At 42.4% G+C, this 27,600-nt stretch overlaps 1 protein-coding gene and 1 long non-coding RNA gene across 7 annotated transcripts in view; one reads left to right on the top strand and one right to left on the bottom strand.

The window, feature by feature from the left end:
* Window positions 1–48: 48 nt before the first annotated feature.
* thrap3b (thyroid hormone receptor associated protein 3b) lies at window positions 49–25,454 on the bottom strand. 6 transcript variants are annotated; one of them, XM_084164832.1, is made up of 11 exons: window positions 25,383–25,454; window positions 17,850–18,001; window positions 9,199–10,056; window positions 7,947–8,603; window positions 7,583–7,758; window positions 6,771–6,882; window positions 6,478–6,553; window positions 4,930–5,114; window positions 4,368–4,716; window positions 3,541–3,702; window positions 49–2,865 (listed from the first exon to the last, which is right to left on the bottom strand). In XM_084164832.1, exons 2-11 carry the CDS (start codon window positions 17,969–17,971, stop codon window positions 2,623–2,625), a joined length of 2,940 nt encoding a protein of 979 aa, XP_084020958.1. In that variant the 5' UTR covers window positions 17,972–18,001; window positions 25,383–25,454; the 3' UTR covers window positions 49–2,622. The 6 variants fall into 6 exon arrangements, 4 of the variants coding, with proteins under 4 accessions (XP_084020958.1, XP_084020956.1, XP_084020957.1 ...); XM_084164830.1 differs by lacking the exon at window positions 25,383–25,454 and adding an exon at window positions 24,696–25,068; XM_084164831.1 differs by lacking the exon at window positions 25,383–25,454 and adding an exon at window positions 24,922–25,068.
* Window positions 22,715–27,600, top strand: part of LOC311131726 — a 21,291-nt gene continuing 16,405 nt past the window's right edge. The window contains exon 1 of the long non-coding RNA XR_014613457.1: window positions 22,715–23,452. This is a non-coding gene — a long non-coding RNA (uncharacterized lncRNA). The remainder of the gene's footprint in view (window positions 23,453–27,600) is intronic.

Genomic DNA, 27,600 nt, shown 5'->3' with positions numbered 1-27,600 from the left:
AGAAGTGCAGAAGGAAAATGCGAGTAATAAATGACAAAACAATTCAAGTGAACCAGAGAAAATATTTATTGAAAATTAATGACAAGCACTTCAAATCTCTGAGGGAACAGTAGAAAAGACGTCAGCTTCTGTTTCGAGTAAGAGCGTAAAAACAAAGAATTAGAGTCCTACAGTTCTGCTCAATACATACAGTATGGACACATTGCAGTCTTGGGGTAGACTGCACAAAGCAGCACAGTCCTGTACTGTACCTCACTAAACCTGCTCCTTGACGTCTACTCACCTGTGTTCACCAACAAGTATACTTTGACAGTACTTATTTGCCACATACAGCGAAAACTTCTACTTATGTTATCTTGTACCATAACCTCAATATTGTAGGTTTAACTTTTGATGTAGAACATTACGGAAGGACTAAAATGATGAAGCCCATAAACTGCTATTCTAGACTGAACAAAAATATAAACGCAACAATTTCAATTATTTTACTGGAGTTAGTTGATATAAGGAAATCAGTCAATTGAAATAAGTTCATTAGGCCCTAATATATGTATTTCACATGACTGGGCAGCCATGGGTGGGCCTGAGAGGGCATAGGCCCACGCGTTTCGGAGCCAGGCCCAGCCAATCAGACAGTTTTTCCCCACAAAAGGGCTTTATTACAGACAAATACTCCTCAGTTTCATCAGCTGTCCGGGTGGCTGGTATCAGATGATCCCGCAGGTGAATAAGCAGGATGTGGAGGTCCTGGGCTGGCATGGTTACACATGGTCTGCAGTTGTGAGGCCGGTTGGACGTACTGCCAAAATTCTGTAAAACGACTTGAGGCGGCTTATGGTAGAGAAATGAATATAAAATTCTCTGGCAACAGCTCTGGTGGACATTCCTGCAGTCAGCATGCCAATTGCACGCTCCCTCAAAACTTGAGACATCTGTGGCATTGTGTTATTGTCCCCAGCACAAGATGCACTTGTGTAATGATCATGCTGTTTAATCAGCTTCTTGATATGTCACACCTGTCAGGTGGATGGATTATCTTGGCAAAGGAGAAATGTTCACTAACAGGAATGTAATTTTTTTTTTACACAATGAGAGAAATAAGCTTTTTGTGATATGGAAAATTGTGATATTTTATTTCAGCTCATGAAACCAACACTTTAAAATGTTGCATTTATATTTTTGTTCAGTATATTTAAACATCCCAAGATAAAGGCCTCAATATCAATAATTTTGTTTTTTTTGTTCCTCTAATTATATTCATTAAAAAAAAAATCTAAATAGTGATATACCTAAAACCCTCAAGCCCCCCAACAAGTAGAAGAGCAGAAGTATTGAGAATGCTTATGTAGGATATGATGGAGAATTCTCAACGTGGCAGGACATACTGGTGTGCGAGCTATAGCTGGGATGATAAACCTAAAATTAAATTGCAGGCTTTTTGCTGATATCGTTCATTACGATAAGTAGCCTATACTAGAGAAATGTGTTTGCTAATATGGGTGATTATTAATGGGACAATTGATGGCTACAACCATCAAACTAGTGGTAGTTTAAAGGATCATAAAAAAAACTGTGGTGCACATTAATGTTAGAAACGAATCGTTCTATTTATCATTATCGCATCAATTCAGGCAATCTATCGTGATATGGATTTTTGTCCACATCGCCCAGCTCTAGTATGAGCCCAGTACCCACAGTAGAGATTGGACTCTAACCTTCCCACCCCATGGGACCAAAGTGTCATGCAAAATAACATCAAAAACCTATCACTGCCCAAAACAACTGTTTAGCTAAAAGGCTTGTGTTAACTAGTACAGCAGAAAAGCTGTACGACGAAAGTATATAGAGCAATACATATCACTATGAATATCAATTTTAAGGCACAAATGCATTTGTCATTTCTATGTCTTGAGAAAAGTTACTTTGTCCTGGAAGTTTTAAATCAACGTAGCTACAATAACGTCACCATTTCAGAGGACCCAGAGGGGTATACTACAAAGCAAGATCAATGAGTTAGCCAGCTAACTTTGATAAACAACCAGAAATAACTACAGATATTCTGGATCATTAAGAAAGCTAAACTTCCATATGCGTTTTTGGTTGTTGAGTCAATTAGACCATGCCTATTTCAATCTGGGCATGGTCTAATTGACTCCAAAAATATATAAAAAAGTTATTTCATAATACTTAGGCAAGTTAGCTTACCAACTCCTTTATCCTGCTTTGTAGTATATCCCACAGGAGACGATTGGAAACCAGTCTGCTATTGTTCGTAACACAAACAAGCAAATACAGACAAAAGACAAACAAAGCGCATCTTTACATATCAAACACCCAGAAACAAAGACAAATTACTGGTAGTAATTAAAATAGCTCACCCCTTAATTCAAGTTCAATTAAAAAAAGTTATCCCATATAACCCTTACTGAAAGTGGCTCGAGTCAATACGAAAACGACCGTGTACATTCTGATGCTGTGACTGACTATGTGCAGGGCAGGTAGCCAGGGTTTAGGCTCTTCTAGCTTACACAGAGATGACGGCAGATAATCAGATGACCTCTAACAAACAGATGGACAGAAAGCTCTGGAGGAAGATGGCAGAGGAAGAAGATGGAGGAGGGTCTACTCCAGCTTGGATGCTGAGGGGTCTCCGGCCTGGATGTTGTCTTTCTGGTCCATCTCTGTGTGGTGCTCCTCCCCGTGCTCACCCCCCTCCTCCCCGTCCCCCTGGAACATGTCATGAGTCCACTTGTTGGGGCTGCTGCCCCCCTTGCGGTAGATGAAGCGTCCCCTGCTGCGGGGGAATGCCCCTCGGCCCCGGCCACGGCTCTCCAGCCACGTCTTCTCTCCCTCTCGGTCATCATGCTGCCAAATAAGTAGACAGAGGTCAGTGAAAAGGATACCACTATTCAGCAAGATTAACATGTCAGTGTTTACGTGTATTAAATTGTTTAGACCATATCAAGAGTCGAGAGAGAGCAGTGAAAAGGATTCCAAGACAGCATCAGCAAATGAAAATGTGTTCACATGTATTAATGTTCATTATTATAGCAGAGATCCACATTTGGTGAAACAGCGCCACTGGTCGCCCCAGGCACAATTGTTATTGTTTTCTTTTGAAACAGGGCAGAGGAGCATTCTGCATCGTGGTAAAAATATATAAATAATCATAGAACATACTCTGCTGTTCTATCGCGCGTGCAATGATGTCCGAAGGAAAACTATGTCCGTTGTTTGAGATAACGTCTTTGTTGTAATATCGCAAACGGACGAGGCAGTTTCACTGCTACAGATTCCAGATTTAACATGTATAAATATTTTATTTAATCTCACTAAGAGCTAAGATGATCACCTATCACAATACTGAAACAGAATCAAGACCATGTTTTCATATTCTAATCTGGGAAACCCAGAACCAAAATCAGATCAGAATGTCAGGAGAGACTATTTGGATTCAAATCCACTAGGGATACTGTGAAGAGAAGTACCCACACAAAAAAAGTCATTATGGTATACTCAAATCAAGGTGCTGAAACTTACAAAGTAATATTTCCTGCTCTTAGGAGTGTACTCTGGGTCCCACTCCTCGTCTGGCGGGCGTTCTGGGGGGGCGTTGCTCATATTAGGAGGGGGGTTGCTGTTGTTGTTTCCTTGGTAATTGCCCCTGTTCCAGCCCCTTCCACCTCCTCTCACTCTGGGGAGCTGAAACCAAAACAAACAGGGTCAGACTGGGGGTGTAGAGTGAAGTTGCCCCTAGACACTGATCTTGCATTTCCCCTACTAATGGTTAAGGTTAGGATTGAGGGAGGGGTAGCTGATCCTAGATATGTACCTAGGGGAAACTTAGTCCGAGCACAATCAACTATTATCATTACCATTATTCACAGGGCTTGGACTGAGGGCTTGGACTGAGGGCTTGGACTGAGGGCTTGGACTGAGGGCTTGGACGGAATTAAAAAGTATAGCTGCAGGAAAGCAGTCCAGAGATAAAGATCAAATACATCAAAGAGATGGAGAGAGTGAGAGAGCGAGCAAGCAGAAAGAACACCAGGGGCTCTCAGTTGGCTGTGGAGAGAAGGAGGAGGAGTCAGGCTTCTGCTGTGAGTATTGTGTTTCTGAATGTCACATGAGTATTACTTTACCTTTATTAATCAGGTATGGATTAAGAGTGAAATAGTATCATCATCCACCTCATTCTCCTTATCATCATCATCATCATCATTAGGAGGAAGGAACAGAGCAGAGAAGCACAGTCTATAGCGAAGTTATAAGGATAGAAAATTACAAGACAATCACATATCAGAGTCATTCCAATAGTGCACTCCAGTCCATACAGTAGGCTACATCACACAGAGAGCAGAACTTACAAATCCTCCTCCACGTCCCCGGCCCCTATCCATGTGGCCCTCATAATCCCGGGGGGGACCCCTCTCCATGTGGCCCTCATAATCCCGGGGGGGACCCTTGTCCATGTGGCCATCACAATCCCGGGGGGGACCCCTATCCATTGGGCCTCCGTAGTCCCGGGGGGGACCCCTATCCATGGGGCCTCCATAGTCCCGGGGCCCGAAGCGAGGCTTACTGTAGCCCTGGTCCATGTGCTCCACCTCCTCCCCCATCATGTGGTCTTTACCTCTGAACCCTCCTCTGAAGGGAGAGGGAGAGGAGGAGGAAGAGGAGGAGGATGGAGAGCGATCACGCTTCTTTTTGGTTTTTCTGTTGAGCGAGAGGGGTAAAATAGGAAATTACAATTAGACTCCATTTTAACTGGATCCATATTTTAAGTGCTGAACATGAAATCACAAAGAAATCTTTGGGTGGAAAAATGACATGCATATAGTTTATATAACCACATTTCAATGAAATAAACAATTCAGGGATGGAAGAGACTATGGGAGGTGATTTTAAAGTAAGCTATAATAAACCTACTTGGATTTCTTGTGGCGTTTGGCGGATTTCTCGGAGGACCCCTCTTGGCTGGGTCCTCGGGAGCCTCCGGAGCCCTTGCCCCCGTCACGTTTGTGCTGCCCAGGCTCCTTCCCAGTAAACCTTTTTCGGCGCTCTATATCCAGACGTAGGTCCATTGGGTCACCTTTAGGTTTTTTACCCTGATCCTGTGAAGATATGGATGTGCTGTCTATGTTAGTGGCCGCTTCCGATACCACAACTTAGAAGACACTACCACTTGTAAGAATGCTTCATTACATAATAAATGGGCAACATAATGAAGTAATGATGCTTTTCCATGTCATGGGTTGCACATGTCGTCACAATATTTGTTTGAACATTTGTTTTAGGACTGATGCCCGACTGAGCATTCTACTCAATGCATTGTCAATGAGCGCTGATGAAGATTTAATCAAAAGTGCATTACAGTGTCTTGGAAATACAATGACATTTTAACAGGAGGCAAATAATTAGTAAGAAAACATTGTCATCATTGTGATGTCACCAGATTGACTTAGATGCAGTATTACATTAGCTAGCTAGCTAAGATTGAGGGGAGACCATCGGATTTTAGCTAGCTAATGTTAGCATTGCAAGCTATTTTTGAGAAACTTTGCAAGATAATGACATTTCTATCTGTCTAAGTGAATTTGACAGCATGATAATGATGGCAAAGTTGTTGCCTACAAAATATTTGCCTACTTTAGCAATGTCATTGTATTTCCAGGCCACTATAGTATAATGTAGACAAAACAGTAATTAGCCTCCATTCAGAATGACTGGGCTTATCATGAGGGCGTCTTGAGAATGTTCATAACAATGGCATGGTGTGACTGAGTGACAGGGGTGCAACCTATGAATATATATGAAAGCTTAAGTAAAACAATTACATGCAGTGAAAGAAGGACGTTGAGTGTTTGTGTGTGTGTGTGTGTGTAGTATTGCACCCCATCTGCTGGTGATGGCAATAAATGCATCCATCCAGAGCGCTAAGGCCATCTTGAAATCTTTTCTTCCAAATAACTTCAAAGTTCTATATCAAAGTTTTTTGAATTTATGTACTCAAGTAAACAGATCAATCACGTGTGTTAATGTAATCTTAGTTAATTTTCTAAGGCTTTATTAGAGTAACTTGGCCAAGTAACAGACATCTACACACTCATGGGGAACAGGAGCATGCTTTTAAGATATCCTTTAAAAACTAAATCATTTTTTACTGAACTTGAATACATGTTGCTTGTTTGTTTGAGGAGAAATACTTACAATGGCATTGCTTAGGGTCCCATGAGAGGCTTGGACACAGCATCTTAAGTCACCTCCTTTTAGCTTTTTCTTGGGTACGTACATACCCGCTCAATAACCATATCTCATAGGCTGGGGGGCTCGCTTGGGATTACAATACACAATTGGGCTCTTTTGATTTAGACTTATGCATCTCCTTTAAAAGAAAAGCACAAGCTGAACACTGCTGCTTTGGATCGTCTCAAATCACCTTCAATTTTTACATCAAATGTCAAAAAGGCCGTTCACCTTGTAGCTGCAGTCCTCCAGCTCCTCTAGCAGGTGAGAGTGTCTCTTAAACGCACTGGGGGAGACATCGATTCTCCTGTAGGGGAACACAAAAGTTAAAAAGGCACAAGGTGAGTTGGATATGGCTACATCAAAGCATGTACTTAACTCACAATCGTCTCAAAGTATTTGAGAGTAATTCATTTGTTGAACACACAACTTTGCAGCGATATTGAATGTTTGACGTGAACTCATAGCAATCTGAAGAGAAGGCAGCCCATACTGGCTGACAGTTATGAGAAAGACTGCCTTACCTGTGGATTTCTGGACTCTTCCTTGGCTTCATCAATTCCATCTCAGCGGCTTTTCTTTGGTACATGGCAAATCGCTCACTTAAAGTCATGCCTGAAGAGCTGAAATGTTGGGCTGCAAATAGAGGACAGATATAATATTTATATAGTTTTTCTAGTCAATGGACAACTCTAACTCAGACCAGGGCCTAAAATTAACACCCGCCACCTGCGGGTAGATTTTGGCATTGGCGGGTAAGATGTCTATTTCACCTGCCACGTTGGCGGGTGGTCAGAGCTCCACAGCCAAGAGCTGAGTGAAAGATTCATTTTTAGAAGCCCTGCACACAGCCATAACAGTTGGTCTAATTTACTTGAAATGAAAGTCTACTGAAGTGAGTCTCTGTCCTTGTGTTTCTTGGCTATTTACATTGTTTTGTTCACAAGCTAGGTTGTTTTTCTATGTTTGAGTTTCAACTGCTAGAGAAGAGAAGACAACGCTTCTACCAAAAAAATGTATAGCTAACCCAAGAGTGTCATTTTAGCAGAAAAAATATATTTGGGCTGGTAAAAAATCTGAGTGGCTGGTAGATTTCGAAATCTACCTGCCACAGTGGCTGGTAGACCAAAAAGTTAACTTTATGCCCCGATTCAGACAATTGTTTAATTCAAAGGACTTGAAATGATCTCACAATGACGGAATTACATCAAATCCTACAAAGGAACTAGTGATTGAACAGTCCATGGAACTATTGAATATTTCAAACCTACTGCTGTCCTTGTTGTGTCTGTGGCTTCATAGACAACACTTTATGGTCCCCAACAAGAGACCTTACCTTTGATGTAGTGCACAATGGTGACAATGTGCTGCGCAAACAGCTCCGAGGGGCTGCGTCTGAGCTGAGCAGCCTGAATATGCTGGAAGATGGAACGGAACTCTCCATGATCTTTCTTAGTGGGATGCACCAGATCCCTGGACATACCACGCTCCCTGGTCAGACCTCCAGAGCAGCTGAGAAGAGAAAGAGACCAGGTGGATCAAGCAGATACAAAACTGTTGTGTTCAAGACCGTGACGAGTTCCATAAACATGTTAACCTTCAAGCAGATCAAAAACTACCCAGTGTTCAAAATTATGTTTTCAGAAAATATTAACCCTCCAAGCTGTCTGTTTATGAACAGTATTGGTGATGCTGCTTACCTGGCCATCTTGTCAAAGGAGTTGATACTAAGCTCAAAGTCCTCCCTCTTTCCAGAGGGCCTGGGTAGGGGTGACTCCACCCTAGTGACGGGGAACAGGGCCAGGGGCCTGTCCTTCTCCCTGCTACCTGAACCCCTAGGGACCATGGTTGCTGTGGCTGGGGACATACTGCTCTTCTCCTTGTCTTTCTTCTCCTTCTTCTTCTTCTCTTCTTTCTTGGAGGCCTGCTTGCGGCTGCGGTAGAGCTCCTCCTCCATGTGCTCCAGGTCTTCCTCCACGTCTTCGGCCGTGTCTCTCAGTCTCTCCTCGTCCTTCCCTGGAAGGTAGTAATGGGGCTCGTCTTCCCACTTCCCAAACACGTCCCGTGTCGTCAGGGTGGCTCCTTTGGGCTTGGCCTCCTCTTCCACCTCCCTCTCTCTCTCTCTCCCTGCAGCCTGAGACTTGAGGAAGGCCTCTTCAGCTTTGTCCAGGAAGGGAAGGGACTTATCGGCCTTGGAGCTGAAGGAGGCTGCTGTTATGTTAAAGAGGCCACTGCTAGTCCTGCTCTTGACTTTCTCTCTGCCGTCTCCGTCCGTGGTGCTCTGGTCCCTGTCCCGGCCATTCTCCCACTCTGCCGCCGCCTGCTGCTGCTTTTTGCTCTTGTTTTCTGCCAAGAACCTGGCCAATCAGACAGAGAATTAAATGGACCTTTACAACATGTTATACAAAGGAGAATGTTGATTAAAATCTAGTTTTGTTACAGGATCCCAGTTTTCTAACAGGGCACTGATATTAAAATCGAATGCATTTCGCCACAAGGGGTACAAAATGTTAGATGATCAACAAACAGAAAATAAACAAACAAGACAGCACAACCATAGAGGTGACTATCACAACACCACAGAATGACATGTAACACTTACAATAGCACAGGACTGCTTTTGTAATAATTATACTTAATCACCACCTCCTAAATTAGGGGGATTTCATACAACTGAACCTCCTTTCAATGCATAGCAGAGGACAACAGCCAGCGACTTTTTAAATGTTGTCATTAGCATTTGAAATGAGAAGAAGACTGCTATTGACAATGGCATCCATTTTTAACTGTATTCTTCCAAGGATCTTTGCAGCTGGGCACAGACTGAACAATTTTGAAAGAAGAATTACAATCACATACTGGGATGAAGAAAACTCAACTTAAAAGAAAATAAAACAAAACATATGATGAAAGACAAATTTAGCAGAATGTAAAGGGAAGTATGGAACATACTTTTTGAAAGCAGAGGAAATGGCAATCTTATCGTCTGCCCTGGTGGGATCCTCCTTGCCAAGGAAGCCAAACCCGCTGAAGGAGGCGGTCGGCCCGGCCTTGGTGGAGCCCGGTGGGCTGTTGGTGGAGGGAGCACTGCCAGTGCTGCCGATGGTTCTCCACAACGGCCCTTTGGGTTCGGATTTTTCCTGGTTGGCACCAACAGTGGGACTGCTGCGTTTGGGGCTGGTGTCATAGTCACTCAGACCCTGCCATTTCCCAGCAGAGGTCTTATCATGACTACTGCCCTCTCCCCCCTTTCCTCCTGCCTGCTCCACAGCCCCTTCTCCTCTCTCCCCCTTGACCTCTGCTGGCGTAGCCCTGTCCTTTACATCCTTGGAGCCAGGCTTCCCCGAGCTAGGGCTGCTGCGGTGATGCCGCGGGGACGAGGAGCGGGAGCGAGACGAGCTGTGGCGCCCCCGAGACCACCGGGAACCCCTGGAGGACGAGCGGTCAGAGTATCGAGACCGCGAGTGGCTGCGGCTGCCCGAGCGTTTCCTAGGAGTGCGGGAGCGGGAGCGTGAGCGGCCTCTCCTGGGGCTGTGCGGACCGTGGTGATCCTGGTCGCGGTGTGGCCCGTCCCGGTAGCCCCCCCCCCGCCAGTTGTTGGCTCTGTAGCCGTAGCTGTTCCCTCCTCTCTGGTAACCACGGCGAGGGTAGAAGCCCCGGGTTCTACCACGGAAGTAGAAGGGTCTGCGGAAGCCGCGGTTGTAGCCTCTCTGGTAACCCTGGTAACCCTGGTTGTTCTGGTAGTCTCTGGTGGGATAGTTCCTGCCGTGGGACGGAGAGTGAGATCTGGAACGGGAACGAGACCTGGAACTAGGAGAGAGAAGAGAAGAAAACAGAAGACAAGAGAAGAGGGGCAAGAGATGCATGTTAAAAGATACTGTGTAGTCAATGCCCATACAATTTTCAGGAGGTAGCCTAAACATTGTAAACACATAAGTAGGCTAAAATCCAGTCTGGTGTATTCATACAGAGAGGAAAAGTGTTTTGTTCCGCCAGCCTGCACTTTGCCAACTCAGGTGTGCGTTTGCCTGTCTCCAGACAATTCACTCAGAGAGAACATGAAATAAACCCCACAGGGATTGACATGAAGCTCTCAAAAGGCACTTGCCCGTCCGTCAGGTCAGGAGCAGTTTTTAACTTGCCTGAACATTATGGTCACTTGCCCAGAAAATGTAGTTGTCTAAACAGTAACACAACATTAACAGATCCGGAAAAAATTGTCCTATACTACGAATGTAGTTTGAGTTAGCTCAAGTAACTTTGGTCAACGAATCTTTCAGATCTAAACTGCTCTGGGGCAGGCTAAATCAGGGCTAACTACATTTATCCTAAATGAAGTGTCTGAGCCGCGAGTTGAGGATAAATTAAATCTGATTCCCTCCCTCTCGCAAACATTGAGTCATCATCCACTTCATTTGAGGAAGACAACTGATTAAATATTTTACTAATCAAATGTGTTTGTGTGCAAAAAGAAAAGTATGTTAAAATACCTATCACATTACAAATGTAGTAATGACAAATGCATTTGAAACTTCATGACCAGTAAAACTTTTGTATGACTTAACACAATTATTTTATCATAGGTGTGTGGGGGAAAAAAAGGTGCTCGTTCATTGATAACCACACCAAAGTAATAAAATAAAGACAGCACTTCTAAAAGTATTTTTCACACCATACCCTGCTGAATTTGCAAGATAACTTTTCTTTCATTTAGATTTCGGGACAAATGAATGTGACTTGCCCATGGATTGATGTTTCAGCATTGTCTCCATGAAGTGTTCGACTAGCCATGTGTGACATGCACTCGCAGTTACAAGCCTAAACTTAGCGGCAGGCGGACGAGCAATATCCACCGTCGTAGTATGGATGAAGCCTGAGCTGGAATGTGAAGCTAACTGAAGCTGGTTAGCTTTTGAAAAAAACCTGATTAGATCTAGCTTGCTTCGTAGTATACCCCTCAGGTGTATTCAATAGCTGGGAGTGAATTAAACAAACAGCACACGGTCAGGCTCAATACAAAAAACCTGACTGTAAATGAACTGGTAGTGGTCCAAGTGAATGGGACTGAGGGACTGTGTTATGGAGTATTCTGTCCACTCGGGGGAGCTACAAAACCACACACTATATCACCAATTACAACTCAGCCAGAGATCAACTCAGCAAATATCCTCCTCCTGTTGCCATTTTCCTCTGAACACTCAACATTCAAACAACTTCACTTCAAGGTGCCCTTTGACTGGATGGAAAGAGCAGGAGAAGTGCCCATTCTAGCATTATATGGAATATAATAACCAGTGTTTCTTATGAACAAATATAATGGAGGCCTACTCATGCAAATGTAGCCACTAGCCAATGCATTTGGTTAAATCCTGGAGGGTATAAAAGTCTGCTATCTAGGCCTAAACACCTTTGAATAGTTTAAGATCATGTCTTGCCTGTTACACACACTGGGAGAAGATTCTTACATCTGTCCTTAAAAATCAATGGAAATAATGTACAAAGAATGAAATAGAACACCACATAGTAGTAGCAGTAGAAGTACAATAACATTGAAAGTACCGTGCCTACAGTACATCAGCACACTTTACATATCCAGGAAAATGCAAAGTACCAGGCAAATTTTAAAAACGACTAATGCAAGTTGGGACTTACTATAAAACCCGAATTAGAACCCACGCAGCAAGCAAACCGTAGATTGGTTTCTACCCATGTACCGCAGAGGTGGCGGAACGGAACCCCCAAACAGCTAAATCCGTCATGTAAGCCTCTAATAAAAACCCCGATAACTTACCGCTTGCGCCTTTTCATTGGAATATTCTGGAGGTGATGTGCTAAGCAGTGAGCAACATAGAACACTTACAGTAGTGAGGGACTCCCCATGTCTGGTGAGAGCGAGTGTGTGGAGGAACTGGAGCAGTGGAAAGAGGCGGTACACATTGGGCCAAAACAGGAAGCGTTTTCACTCTAATCCTTCAAGAAGGGAGTGGGGGGGAGGGGGTTTGCCCCCCCCCCCCCCCCTTCTCTCTTTATGAAAGCACGCACTTCCAGCCATTTCTTTCCCTTTGGACAAATCACTAAAATGTATGTCACTTGTCTTATGCATTGCTGACCATTTAACTGAAAGAGGTCCCAAGTGTCTACATGGCCCAACAAAAAACAAAAACAAAAAAAATATCTCCTGCCAGACTGGAATCAAACTTTAACAATAGCCTACTTAATATCAATATTTTCAAAAATCACAAAGCTCAGTCATGAAAAACTAAGTTGTGACGTAACTAACCCATATAATTCCTCATGAAAGTCCTAACAGCCGAACACTTTCCCACAAAGTGCTGAACGCTGTCTAGCAGCCCTTCTCCTTCAGAGAAAATAACTAACCCAAATTATGAAATCAAATCAAAAGGATTTAAGTATTCCTCTGAAACAAAAGGCTGACTCAATAATTTATCAAAACTGATGGCATCACTCCCTACATGTTATGTAAGTGCAGTATTTTATTCTGTCTCTCACAAAATGTATAGTTCAACAGAAGACTGGAACGAGGTTGTATAATAGGCCCTATAATGTGTCATCTGGAAAAGAGGCTGTAGACTGTCCCAGAGCATTGATACTAGGGCCGGGACGATACCAGTATCGCGATACTAACGCGACAAGGAAACAAAACACTAAGCGGATTTAACTTCTTTAGGAAAACAGCCCTAATGTTGGAAACAAACATAATTACGGCGTCATTCAGAGTCACATTCATTTTTATATTTTCCAATCTATAGCACACAATATTTTACATACAGCAGGTTTTTAAAGAGTAACTTTCATGAAAAAACATTTAGGCTTAGTTTAAGTGACACACGTCAACTCCGGTCTTCATTTTGACAGTTTGTTGCAAAAGTGATATGCACTGACTGTACAAAACACCTTCCTAATATTGAGCCCCCCTTTGCCCTCAGAACAGCCTCAATTCGTCGGGGCATGGACTCTACAAGGTGTCGAAAGCATTCCACAGGGATGCTGGCCCATGATGACTCCAATGCTTCCCACAGTTGTGTCAAGTTGGCTGGATGTCCTTTAGGTGGTGGACCATTCTGGATACATGTGAAACTGTTGAGCATGAAAAACCCAGCAGCATTGCAGTTCTTGACACTCAAACCGGTGCGCCTGGCACCTACCATACCCCGTTCAAAGGCACTTAAATATTTTGTCTTGCCCATTCACCCTCTGAAAGGCACACATACACAATCCATGTCTCAATTGTCTCAAGGCTTGAAAATCATTCTTTAACCAGTCTCCTCTCCATCTACACTGATTAAAGTGGATTTAACAAGTGACATCAATAAGGGATCATAGCTTTCACCCGGTCAGTCGATTTGTACAGTGTATTTTGGTCTTTTAGTAGTAAATCTAATTAGTTTTACCCCTAGCGGTTCAACGCTACTGTTATAGTGTGGACACTATATAAATAATTACATTGGATAGGTGTTGTACTTACCTGCAGTATAGTATGATTGCTATTCATATGTGCATGGTTATTATTGGCATTAACTGTGACCTTTCCCCTTTGATGATGTCATCACCAAGAGTCAGATCTGTACAATGTGATTCTACCACAGGTTGAGTGGGCTATATCGTTCTGCTGTTTTTTTACCGTTTGTACACCTTTTATTTATTGGGTTGAAAGTAAAGGAAAGTAATATTGAAATGCGTGTGGCCATTCCTTGTCAAGTTACTACAGCTACCATTTAAATTGTGATGTAGAGGCACAGTATGAAATAGCCTACACTCCCTTCTAGATGTGCTTGGTGGTACCACCTCAAGGCTTACTATAAAAGCAGGTGACAGCACGCCTAATATATTTTGCATGATGCTTCCTTGACTAGACTACTGCCGTTACACAAAATTCTAAAGTCAGTAAGGTACATTTCCGGATATGACCAAATCCAACGTTTTTGCTTATCGTTTCATACAAATCTATGTGCTTTAAAAAATTCCCCCCACCCACAACTTCTCACCTGAATGCATTTTTTAACTATTTTAATGGGTTGGGCAAAGGCAGAAATTGGAGTTGAGAGTTACCCTTTAAAAAGGACCAAAGAGTTTGCTCTGCTTCGTGTTTTCATTTTTGCTATAAAACAAATAAGAAAAATTGTGATACTGGTATCGTCACAGCCTCAATCGATACAGCACATCAGCCTTAATGTGAAGAGAGGTTAGTCTTCTAGTAGCAAAAGAAGAAGAACAAGGGATAAAAAAGGACCAGTAGTAGGAAGTTTGTCTTACCCAACTATTCAAAGAACCGATATAGCCCAACTCAAGGCTGAAGAACAGGAAGTGCACATATTCAAATCTCATGGTGGGTAGGCTATACATCCCAGTAATCTTATGAAAAACAAGAATGGATGACAACTCTTCATACAGTAAGGCAGTGGTCACCAAACTTTGAGCCGAGATCACTGAGTCAAAATAAAGGCAGAGATCTACCGCTCAGAATTTTATTAAACATTACATAAAAAAACATAAGCCTGTGCAATATTAACCTATTAAAACAGTTCTGTAGCAATTAGGTTTGTAGTAGGCTAAAAGCCCAATACATTATCACTGCATATTGGCTATGCTTGAACTGCCATGCCAATGTTCTTCTCAGACCATTTTAAAATTATATTTCAAAACTTGAGGTATATGATCACACTGGTAATAGATCATCATTTGTGGTATTACTTGTGAGGCACAGTTGAGTGAGCATACATTGAAATAATGTGCTTTTTTTTATTTTACTGGACTGATTGTGCCTGCATCTGATGGTCTGTATCAGCGGAGGGAGAGCATCAGAGGGTCCGCCTCTCACTGTCGGACCGTCCCTCAGCTCTCCTCCTCCGTGAAGACTGACCAAAAAGGGGACACCGTCTTCCAGCTGATGGCGAAACTCGAGTCATACCACATTATTTCTGCCTCATGCACAAATTCATGTTGTTACTCCTATGACCAGAGAAAGTGATATTCCTCTATATTAAAAAACTAATCTGTCAATAATAACTCAAGCCTACCGATCCATTTTGCTACTAATTTATTGAAGCTGCAACGCTGGCTGCAGCGCGAGTGGAGAGGCACATTTCATGGCTTAGAAAAGTGTTGAATAAAAACTTTAAACATGAACTCACTCAAAAACAGCAGCTCTGCTGTATTTGTTGAGTCTCTCTTTAGTCATGTTTTAGATGTTTTGAAATCACAGTATCAACTTACTTTTCTGTGCGTTTGAGGAAGCTGCAAACAGACACAGAGGTGTCAATTGGTGGCAAAAACAAGTTCACATTGGTTATACCAGAACTGTGCTTAGCTGCATGTCATTTTTCTTATTTAAATTGTTACTAAAGCCACAAACAATCTCATTAAATCATTGTTTAAAACAAAACAGTATTAGGCCTAGTTATTTCTTTTTTAATCTAGTCTATAGAATTATTTTCAAATTGGTAGGGCTATGTTTCTCTTATCCATAAAAATACTCAGATATCAGTTATTAGCCTACCTTTTAAAAACGAATATTATAGCCATACCAAGAGTAGGCTATTGTTATTTCATCTTGATCATCTGGGTATGCGCATTTGCAACATTCTTTCTTCCATTACGCCTTATGTCCACCAGATGCAAACTCTGTGTTCCGGCGGAAGTCATTCATTGTCAATGGAGCAGTCCGTAACGCTACGTTGGGGGTGCGGCACTAGGCTGCGGTGTGTTCTGTGTACATCATACATTCAATATTTTCAACTCATGCGTTGCTTTACCGCGCGGTGGTACAAACAGAAGTACACACAGACTCCAACTAGCTAGCTTTTAGCTAGTTGGAAAGTGAAGCACTCGGGCGTCAAGTACGGAAAATGCTGGCTAGACATCCAGCAAAACAAAACGCATCTGGTGGACATCGGGCATTAGGCTACATTTGCTTTTTGGTCGTAATTTAAAGGTTAGGCATAAGGTTAAAAGTGTGGTTAAGGTTAGGGTTAAAATCACATTTTAATAAGAGAAATTGTAGAAATAAGCTGGCTTTATGACTTTGTGGCTGTGGTAACTAGTGACGACTGCTACTTTCCAACATAACATTTTTTACATTTACATTTTAGTCATTTAGCAGACGCTCTTATCCAGAGCGACTTACAGTTAGTGAATACATTTTTATTTATTTTTATACTGGCCCCCCGTGGGAATCGAACCCACAACCCTGGCGTTGCAAACGCCATGCTCTATCAACTGAGCTACATCCCTGCCGGCCATTCCCTCCCCTACCCTGGACGACGCTGGGCCAATTGTGCGCCGTCCATGAGTCTCCCGGTCGCGGCCGGCTGCGACAGAGCCTGGATTCGAACCAGGATCTCTAGTGGCACAGTTAGCACTGCAAGGCAGTGCCTTAGACCACTGCGCCACTCAGGAGGTTACAAGTGCATCATCCTGCTGAGTGCGCTACTCTGGGGCAGAAAAGGTGAACATGCTTGTGTTCCTTGCCAGAAACCTTTAGGTAGGCCTAAGACTTGGCAAAAACTACACCTAATGGTTCCTCATTGTACTTTATTGTAGCCTATATTCAAAAGACATATCCTTGAAAGACATTTGCACCATTTGTTTTTTTGCACAAATGTAGGTCATTTTCGTCTTTATTTTATTTTGTAACTTGCATGCCTATATTTAGGAGTTTTACAGTTCGATAGGCAAAAAGGCATAACCTGGATTATAGGCATATTCGTTTTTACCCTAAGCCAATGTTCATTGAAGTGTTATAAAGAATGTTAATAGCTAAATAATAAATGAGTTATATCTGACTGTTGTTAACTTTGATATAAAATGCACAATTTGTAAGTTATTCAAAATAAAAAGTTGTTTGAGACAACTTTGACACCAACTCATCATTGATTGATTTTTTTGTTCCCGCTTATTGAAAGTGCTGCCCTGTTTCCCATTGCACAACTTACGGACATGAATAAACACTTCGTAAATATTAGTTTAACTTTTAGCCTACTTCAACTTTTATTGACAGTAGCCTATGTGTAGGTCTATAGCCTATTATTGGCTGTTTGGTTTGCAAGGAGGTGGATATCTCTCTCTCAAAGAGTAGGCTAGGCCAACAAGACACATTCAAATCTAATGGGTATTGGGGAGAAAAATGGGAAATTAAGATTTTAAAACAATAAGCCAGACAGAGTGTCTGCTGTAAAAGGCCCATGATCATCATCCAACATTGGAGAGAAAAAAAAAACACGTTAGGCCCCATCTGTCATTTAGCGCTGCTTTGGTGCCCTCCGCTCTGTCTACATTGTTCTCTTGCATTAGCAACTACCACACATGTATTGAACATTTTAGGTTATGACAAATAGGGAATAGGCCATTTGGCATGTCGCCCTGCTATGTGCTCGCTGCACTGCCAGACTCAAATACCCTAAAACATTGTTTGTGACATCACGATGTCATCCCCATCGACGATGCAATCGTAAAATCGTCCAACCGTAATGCAAGGCTTTATCGTAGTTTTTTACAGAAATGTTTCGCGATTGACTAGGAATGCCTTGGAGATCGACCGTTTGGTGACCACTGCAATAGGGGAAGGAAGTTAAAATAAACCTCACCTGTAGCGGTGCTTCCTGGATCTGGAGCGGCTTCTCGAGCGAGACCGTGTGTAAGACCTGGATCTGGACCGGGACTTTGATCTGGTGCGGGACCGTGCAGGGGAATCTGGAGCCTTGGACATCTCCACAGTCACACCTGTCTAGAGGTTTACCTGTCCAACAACAACAGGGTGATATTAGTATGCACTGGGTAATACACTTGGGTGTTCTATTCAGTTCTCAACTTTCATGCCTGTTGAACAAAATGGATACGCCTAAAACCAGGAAGTTGCCATCCTTGAAATAAGCACAGATCTACAATAAAACTAGTTTATTTGCAAAAATATATATAAATCACATCACTACACAACTTCAAAAAAAACAATGTCCAAGAAAATCACCTCTACAAATTCACAAATCATGGCCCCCAGAGAATAGTGGAGCCCATCAGTAACCAGGGGCCTGGGGCCAGCAGGGAGCCTATCAGTAACCAGGGGCCTGGGGCCAGCAGGGAGCCTATCAGCAACCAGGGGCCTGGGGCCAGCAGGGAGCCTACCAGTAACCAGGGGCCTGGGGCCAGCAGGGAGCCTACCAGTAACCAGGGGCCTGGGGCCAGCAGGGAGCCTACCAGTAACCAGGGGCCTGCTGCTCTGTTGGCTTGTCCTCTGGGGACCTAATCACTGTCTGACTGTGTCCCAAATGCCACCCTATTCCTATGGACCATGGTCAAAAGTAGTGCACTATATAAGGCAAGGGTTGTCAACAAGCGAGCAATTTTTTGGGTGGGGGCCTAAAAAAATGTGTTAAATGTCTTTGGTCCAAAAATACTTTTAACCAAGAATAAAAGAGACATACAGTGGGGAGAACAAGTATCTGATACACTGCCGATTTTGCAGGTTTTCCTGCTTACAAAGCATGTAGGTCTGTAATTTTTATCATAGGTACACTTCAACTGTTAGAGACGGAATCTAAAACAAAAATCCATGCATTTTATTGCATGACATAAGTATTTGATACATCAGAAAAGCAGAATTTAATATTTGGTACAGAAACCTTTGTTTGCAATTACAGAGATCATACGTTTCCTGTAGGTCTTGACCAGGTTTGCACACACTGCAGCAGGGATTTTGGCCCACTCCTCCATACAGACCTTCTCCAGATCCTTCAGGTTTTGGGGCTGTCGCTGGGCAATACAGACTTTCAGCTCCCTCCAAAGATTTTGTATTGGGTTCAGGTCTGGAGACTGGCTAGGTCACTCCAGGACCTTGAGATGCTTCTTACGGAGCCACTCCTTAGTTGCCCTGGCTGTGTGTTTCGGGTCGTTGTCATGCTGGAAGACCCAGCCACGACCCATCTTCAATGCTCTTACTGAGGGAAGGAGGTTGTTGGCCAAGATCTCGCGATACATGGCCCCATCCATCCTCCCCTCAATACGGTGCAGTCGTCCTGTCCCCTTTGCAGAAAGGCATCCCCAAAGAATGATGTTTCCACCTCCATGCTTCACGGTTGGGATGGTGTTCTTGGGGTTGTACTCATCCTTCTTCTTCCTCCAAACACGGCGAGTGGAGTTTAGACCAAAAAGCTATATTTTTGTCTCATCAGACCACATGACCTTCTCCCATTCCTCCTCTGGATCATCCAGATGGTCATTGGCAAACTTCAGACGGGCCTGGACATGCGCTGGCTTGAGCAGGGGGACCTTGCGTGCGCTGCAGGATTTTAATCCATGACGGCGTAGTGTGTTACTAATGGTTTTCTTTGAGACTGTGGTCCCAGCTCTCTTCAGGTCATTGACCAGGTCCTGCCGTGTAGTTCTGGGCTGATCCCTCACCTTCCTCATGACCATTGATGCCCCACGAGGTGAGATCTTGCATGGAGCCCCAGACCGAGGGTGATTGACCGTCATCTTGAACTTCTTCAATTTTCTAATAATTGCGCCAACAATAAGCTGCTTGCCTATTGTCCTGTAGCCCATCACAGCCTTGTGCAGGTCTACAATTTTATCCCCGATGTCCTTACACAGCTCTTTGGTCTTGGCCATTGTGGAGAGGTTGGTCTGTTTGATTGAGTGTGTGGACAGGTGTCTTTTATACAGGTAACGAGTTCAAACAGGTGCAGTTAATACAGGTAATGAGTGGAGAACAGGAGGGATTCTTAAAGAAAAACTAACAGGTCTGTGAGAGCCGGAATTCTTACTGGTTGGTAGGTGATCAAATACTTATGTCATGCAATAAAATGCAAATTAATTACTTAAAAATCATACAGATTCCGTCTCTAACAGTTGAAGTGTACCTATGATAAAAATTACAGACCTCTACATGCTTTGTAAGTAGGAAAACCTGCAAAATCGGCAGTGTATCAAATACTTGTTCTCCCCACTGTATGTGATTGTGTCTCAAAGTAATCAAGGTATGAAATTGTTGTTTTAAAACACAATCTGTAGTTGTGTGTACAAATGATTATAATCATGTTCTGGTCCCTCGGCCATCTGTGCTGACAAAAATCGTCCCACAGCTGAATTTAGTTGCCTACCCTGATATAGGGAATAGGGTGCCATTTGAGACACAGCCTATTTCTAGAGCTGTTGTGACCTCAGGTCTGGAACAATGACTTGACACCTTGTCCCCTGTCTACAACACCCACTGCCTAGCGGCCCTCACCTGCTTAACCCCTGCCTGTCACCGCCAGTACCCCTAAAAGCCCCCCCACGACCTTCACGGCGAGTGTGGTAAAAGGCTAAACCTGGCACTGGATAAAATTAGAAACTACACTGTCAGAATATATAACAAGACCATTGAGAGAATGGCGAGGAATGCTTTTAGCACCGGCTTTATCCTGCAGCTATATCCATAGTGCATGATAGTGCAGGTGGGGGCAGTGAATAGAGCAGCACTATTTCGGACACAAGATACACAGCCTGTGGCAACTCCATGGGGGTAATGGCTGGCTCTGCTTCAGATACACACAACCTAAATATTCAGGCCAAAGGACAGCTGCCTCCATCAGAACAGAAAGGCGGGATGGGGACGTAGTCCAAGATCAGACATAACCCCAAGGATTTGAACATAGCTTTAAAAAGCCTGACAGAAATCTGGTGCTCCGGTCCAAACAGCATCCTTCTGAAAATCAGGCAGCACAAACGTATTCTATATTGTTTTCCTTGTTATCTTTTCTCGTAACTTCACGTTTACCTTCCAGCCACACATCAATCATCTCAGGGGTGTCAAACTCATTCCATGGAGGGCCTAGTGTCTGCTGGTTTTTCCTTTCAAATAAGACTTAGAAAACCAGGTGAGGGGAGTTCCTTACTAATCAGCTACCTTAAATCATCAAACAAGTACAAGGGAGGAGTGAAAAACCACAGACACTCTGCCCTCTGTGGAATGAGTTTGACATGTGATCTAGGACAAGTCAAAGGCAACAGGCCCCCTCACACGCATCAATATAATTGGACACAATGTACCATTATTTAACAGTGCAGTCTTCTCTGGAAGAGCACAGGAGGAAGAAAAGTAAACAAAATGATGCAACTTGGTACTCATTGTATGGTCAGGATGTCAAATTTGGTATTCAAATGTATTTTGGAAACATTAAACCGACCCAACACAAACTCAGGACCTCTTAAAACAAAGGTTGAGTTAAGAAACACTTTTTCCAATAATACACAAGTATTGCAATGATTTTTTTCTTCTCCGATATAACTGTTAGCGATGGAGAAAAATTTACAGTAGAGAGGACACTATGGCCCAAATGGGGTCAAGAGAGTGGCAGAAGTCAGTGGTCAAGTGCTCTGCATTTTTCTATTTAATCGCTAACAAAACAAGATTCTTTCAAATATTTAGAGGAGTTAACTTTAAGGTAGCCTACATACATAACACTAACTAGCATAATGCATAAAGAAGCTGTTAAACAATTCGCCCTAACCTTTGTATTTGCTCACAGCGCATGAGGATGCACCGCACAAACCACCAAATAATTAATCAATTGAAATCGATTACAAGCATTTCACACCTGCAATAACTTCTGTAAATCTGTGTACGCGACCAATAAACTTTGATTTGATCAGAGAATCACCTTTATATAATACTGGTAGGAATGCAGTCTCACTCATGATCTGTGCAGTAAAAGTGGTTTTTCCTGTCCAAGCAGTCTTTCAACCACAAACAACTGTTTTCTTTCAATCAACTGCCTAAACATGATTCACTTGTTCTCACAGGTTGTACCTATTCATTGTAATCAACACAATGACGAGCATTTGCAATTTTGCACTTGTAGGCCTATTTCTTGCCTATTGTTCTCACTAAACCAGTTAGAGCCCAATGTTGGGCCATAGGCTATAATGAGCAGCCTAATACAGAAAAGAGAGAGGTAGACCTATGATAAACAAGGCTGTCTACTGGTTAATAATTAGCAACGGAAGGTTTGTATGACCACAAATATTGTCTTTTTCGGCTGTTTGAAACTGGTGTACAAAACCGAAAGTAAAAAAAAAAACGAAAAAACGAAACTTAAGAACTGGAAGCATAGAAATGGAGCACATAGAACAAATCTACCGCTTCTTCCCATTTCTATGTGAATGTTGGTTGGGTCGCCCAAAAAGTGACATATTGCAGCTTTAAGTTATGAAAGACAAATTCAATGGAATAGCCTGTGGTTGAACATCTTCGGTAAATCATGATATTAAGTTGTAAGCCTCTATTCCTTATTACTGATTAATGAATCCCCTGAGTCGGGTCCTCACTAGTTACCACAACGTCATAATTATGACTAAACCCATCCTATATCTACAATTAATCTTCATAAAATCTGATTTTAAACCTAACTCGTCACTGGAGATAGGGGATAACACACTATCATATTTCATAACGCTTTCAAAACAATTACCTGCACACCAGATCGCAAAATCAGCCAATAGATGGTATGGGCATACTTGTCTAGAACACATCCATCCGTTTATATCGTAATGACAATAACATATTTCACTTAGATGTGCTCAATCTAAACAGTGTACCAAATTATTCAACTCTGTTTCTCCTTCAAGTACCATGTCGCAATGCACACTGTGTCTGTGAAACAGAGATATTGTATAAAGGAGATAGAAATCACATTGGTCAATGAATGGAGAAACCCCCCCACCCAACTGACTGTCGACCCATCACATTCACGTTGTCATGCTGACTCACGCGGTTGCTAAACTAATCGTAACGCAATTCCTTCTCAAAGTTGGGGTAAGAGTCAAGAAACCTGCCCATTTTCCTCCAAAGTACGTAATTTCATGATTCCAAAGATATACGATATTACAGAGAACAAGTTAATTATCGCACACCTTGGAAAATATTTCCAACATTGTACTTCTTGTTCACGAAATTCATGCTAATGTTAGGTTTTTGAGCTAGGGCCCAATTGACTCCCATTCACTCCTTTGAAGGAGCCCTCTACTTGTCCCAGAATGCACCGCGCGGCAAATTGACGATTTATAGGTAATTGGCGTTAATACGATTCTAATGGATTTTCCCCATCTCCTCAAAAGTATTTCTGTGAGAAAGCAACGTTACTCTGCTCTCGCTCTGGGTTGAGACGCCGTTTATAGCTCAGTGGCAGAGACGAACTGCAAGTTGAACTCGGTGAGTAAGACTTCTAAATTGATAGTGCAGTTTGTTTAGGCGATTTTGCAGCTAGGTAGCTACTTCACATGCTGATATTGACTTTGGTATTATTGTGTGTAGCTATGTTTTCTAGCTGCCTAGCTAGCTTGCCAGCCGAGAGAGAGAGTTGCATTGTTTTTTTTTTTTGTAGACTTGAACTGCAACAGATTTCCAAAAGGGATTTTTACATGTTTCTACCAACCTTGTTATAACGACAAAATGAAACATTTGTTCACAAAAAGTGGTTTGGGGTGGATTATCCCTTTAAGACAAAGCAAATGTGTTATGAATTTTTATGATATAGCAATTTTGACTGTGGCTAGTGACAACCCCGGAATCGTCTAATCTAGAACAATCTCATTTAAATATTGACATGTGATCGGTCTGCTTTTGGTCTATCATGAAAACGCACATAGGCCTAAAAAACGAATTACTGGTTGCATTAGGCAAAAGCCAATAAACCTTTGGTGTGTGTTAAAGTAGCCTAGTAACAGTATCCTCTGATCAACATCAAACTCTGGTTACCATTTAATTCACACAATACTTACTAGCCTATATTTCCAGGATGTATTGCTACTCACATGATTAATGCTGGTGTGGAGTATTCTTTGTAAAATCCTGGCTACAATACTGTAGGCTATTGTTGATTTCACTTGAGGCTACATTATACAACCCAAAAAAACTGATGACAGCAACTGTTTGATGCCTAGTTAGGTCATTTAACGGTTGGTGAATACATCTGTTTTTGCACTCATTTAGCTGTTTAATTATCCTAATGTGCTTGGCAAACATAGCTATGTTTACAGGGGCAAACAGATGCTCTAGTTTGTAGTGGAATAATGGGCATGACAACATACATTGTGGCTAGTTAGTTAGCTAAAGTCAAGGCTAATAATAAACAAGATTAACTATATATAATCAGGTAGCTTGCTAGCTAGAATGGCTTTTTCTGACTACCTAGTTAAGTAGTCAATTATTACAATAAACTGGGTTACACTTCAGTTGGTTAACTAGCTAGTTAACGTTAGCTAGCTACACTATTTTAGTATTCAAGTGATAATTACCTGGCCGGAGAGCAGGGGGTGGGTAGCCGACTAAACTCGAGTTGAGTTTAATCGGCTAGGGGGTGGGTAGCTAACGTTAGCTAGCTAACTAGCTTCACTGGCAGACGTCAACAGGTAAAACAAAACAGGTTTATAAAGCAACATGCCCTTTCACTTACCTCAGACTGGTTTCACAAAATTAGCTAGTTTGTTTGTTAATACAAATAAAATGCTAACAACAGTTAGCTAGATGGCTGTGTTGCTAGCCACACCAGACCAACGCGCTCGTGCTGCCTTCCGACAAAGCAACTGAATGCCTCTGATTTGCTAAGACAAGGACGCAGTTGCAAGATATTTAACTTAACTACCCGAAGTCATAAATGTAATTTTCTAAAAAATACATACATATTTCTGAGATATCGTAGCTAATGTATATCCACAAGTGCCGTACTCTAGCTACCAAATGTATTGAGTCATTTGGTCGCCTCACCAGCGAGTCGTAAGTACAGTACGCAGCAGCAGTAGGCTAGTGAAGCAGGGATCGGTATATAATGACGAGATGCTCATGTCTCCGCCCCAATAATGGAGTCGTTGTCCCAAAGGCAGGTGATTAGGTCCAACATAAGCCCATAGAAACGCATTCTGCTTATTTTACACAGATTTTGGCGAGAGTGTAACCTCTCGATTCGCCTCATCCTCTTTGACTGAGGTCAAATTTCCTTCCTGGATTTCCCTGTCAAATCTTTATGGCTTGCCCCCACCTCATTTGGTTATTCAAATCATGCTGCCAATCAATCATTCAGTAGCTACTGTAGGCTACTACTGTAAAATGTATTACCTGAAAATCTGCAGTGGATTGTGCTTACCTGGTGAGACGCATTTTCTTGGGCTCGAAATAGCCTACAGGATGCACTGTTTCCTCTACCAGTATTGACTCAATGAACATGCGCCCAACCCCCTTTTGCGTCATGATACTCGAAAATGTTTCTTAAATTTGGGAAGCAGTTAGCTACCTGTCCAAACTATCTGTCCCTAATGAGAAAGAAAGTATGACTTAATTGACCATCCTTTTTACTTAGCATTAAAAATGCAAATGTACAAACTGTTTTAATCATACAAATCATTTAATGTATTTACTCTATCAACACAATAACAAGCTCTCCAAAGGGGGTCATCTCAGCAAAGGATGTGAGCATTCAGCCTGGTCTCATAGACTAGGTGTATCATAGTACACTTCAATCTGGATCGGGACACTCAAATTAGTATGATATGTTGTTTGGTATTGTTACATAAGATAGAAGGTTACTTAAAGGGATACTTTGGGATTTTGGCAATGAGGCCCTTTATCTAGTTTCCCAGAGTCAGATGAACTTGTGGATACAATTTTTATGTCTCTGCGTGCAGTTTGAAGGAAGTTGCTAACTAGCATTTGCACAATTGCTAACTAGCATCAGCGCAATGACTGGAAGTCTATGGGTATCTGCTAGCATGCTATCAAATACCCATAGACTTCCAGTCATTGTGCTAATATTAGTTAGCATTGGCCCGCAAAACTACCTCTAAGGGATGGATAGACATTTACAGAATGGTTACCTGGAGGAAAATGGGGGAGGGTCATGCTTTTTCAATTTCAATCAAGGGGAGGGTTTAATATTTTTTAAATCTAGTCCAGGGGAGGGTCATGTAATTTCTAATTGATGAAATTTCAATATTTCTCAGTGTTTTAGAATTAGTTGCTTATTAGGCTATATATCGATGTGTGCTCATCTCTGATTCTCCACTGGGTGGGCAATATCAAGTGCGCTTATAGGCTATTTAGAAGGGTCTCAATCAAATTACCCATAGGCTACAGGCTAAGAAGTGCATGCACGGAGAACAGTGGCGGTCGATGCCATTTAAAATGAGGGAGGACAAGGTTTTTTTAATGAGCATGGCCTTATTTCTATTACAGCATATTGGATGACTGTCATTCATATTCCATTCACCCAGCTCAATGTAACATCGATAGGTTTAAGATACTACATGATACTAACATTTTCCCTATACTCATCATAAGGTTGCTACAACCTAGCCAATGAATGAAAGTTTACAACATAGGTGCACAGGTCGAGAGAGAATTTGAGTAACCAAGGTGACAGACATTGACACATTCAAAACCGCCTTGCACACTCTTGCCTGCATCTAGCTGATCTAGGGTGTAATCATTAGTTCAACAGTTGCAAACAAGAGTTTCTATTGGACAAGTTCCGTTTGCTCAGTTTAAGAAACGTTTTTCAACAGAATCAGCGGAATGAATACATCCCTGATCTCATGCAAACACAGTTCACTTTCATAGCAGCCACATACAAACAGCATGATCACTGCTTGTTGTATAATTCCTTCTCACATCTACGCGCTCTCCTCCTCTCACCTTTTCCCTTTGCTTGTGGACTTCAGTGCACAACACATCATCTGTCTGTGACCAGGTGAAAAAACCTTTCCAAGCAAACCTTTATATCATAACCGCTGCACACAGCCTACATCATTGTCAGCATATTAGCTAACGTCATAATCAACATAGCTACTAGAACTAACACGTTAGTAAACCCGCTACAATCATGCAGTACCGTGTACACTCAGGAAGCAGTTTAGCAGTTACACCAGCGGGCCCCATTGGGAATAAATTACCTTGACTTGGAAGAGTTCCAGTGTTGGATAGCCATATCCATCTAGCTAACATAGCATCCCTTACAATGAAATATAGCTAGCTCTCTCTCCCTCTTGCTTGGAAACTAGATATCATCCAGCTACACCATGGTGCTACCCTACAGAGTGCTATTGAGGCTACTGTAGACCTTCCTTGCAAAACAGTGTCTTTAATCCTTAAGAGTCTATTGAAGCACCCGTAAGTCAATCAAAAAAAAAGAACTTAAAAAAAAGATCCCCATCAAAATCTGTCAGTTTAAGCTAGAGATATCAGTTTTTGCACGGGCTGAGTCTCGATCCACCGCATCCGCCTATGGTGGCCGAGCTACAGCGGTGTTTGTCAGACCATGAAGAAGCATGCTTTGGGTCATTGTCCATTTGGAGGACCCATTTGCGACC

This window comes from Coregonus lavaretus (assembly GCF_964263955.1).
Source record: "Coregonus lavaretus genome assembly, chromosome: 7".
NCBI lineage: Eukaryota > Metazoa > Chordata > Actinopteri > Salmoniformes > Salmonidae > Coregonus > Coregonus lavaretus.
Note: the sequence above shows the minus strand (reverse complement) of the source record. Positions and strands in the feature narration are given on the sequence as shown.

What these genes read in the sequence shown, in the direction of transcription:
- thrap3b (XM_084164832.1), bottom strand. Translation starts at nt 17,971, where the DNA reads ATGTCCAAGGCTCCAGATTCCCCTGCACGGTCCCGCACCAGATCAAAG. An exon ending in TCCTTTGACAAGATGGCCAG is followed by an intron (nt 7,759 to 7,946) that starts GTAAGCAGCATC and finishes TTCTCTTCTCAG; the next exon opens with CTGCTCTGGAGGTCTGACCA. An exon ending in GGGGACGTGGAGGAGGATTT is followed by an intron (nt 3,703 to 4,367) that starts GTAAGTTCTGCT and finishes TTTTGGTTTCAG; the next exon opens with CTCCCCAGAGTGAGAGGAGG.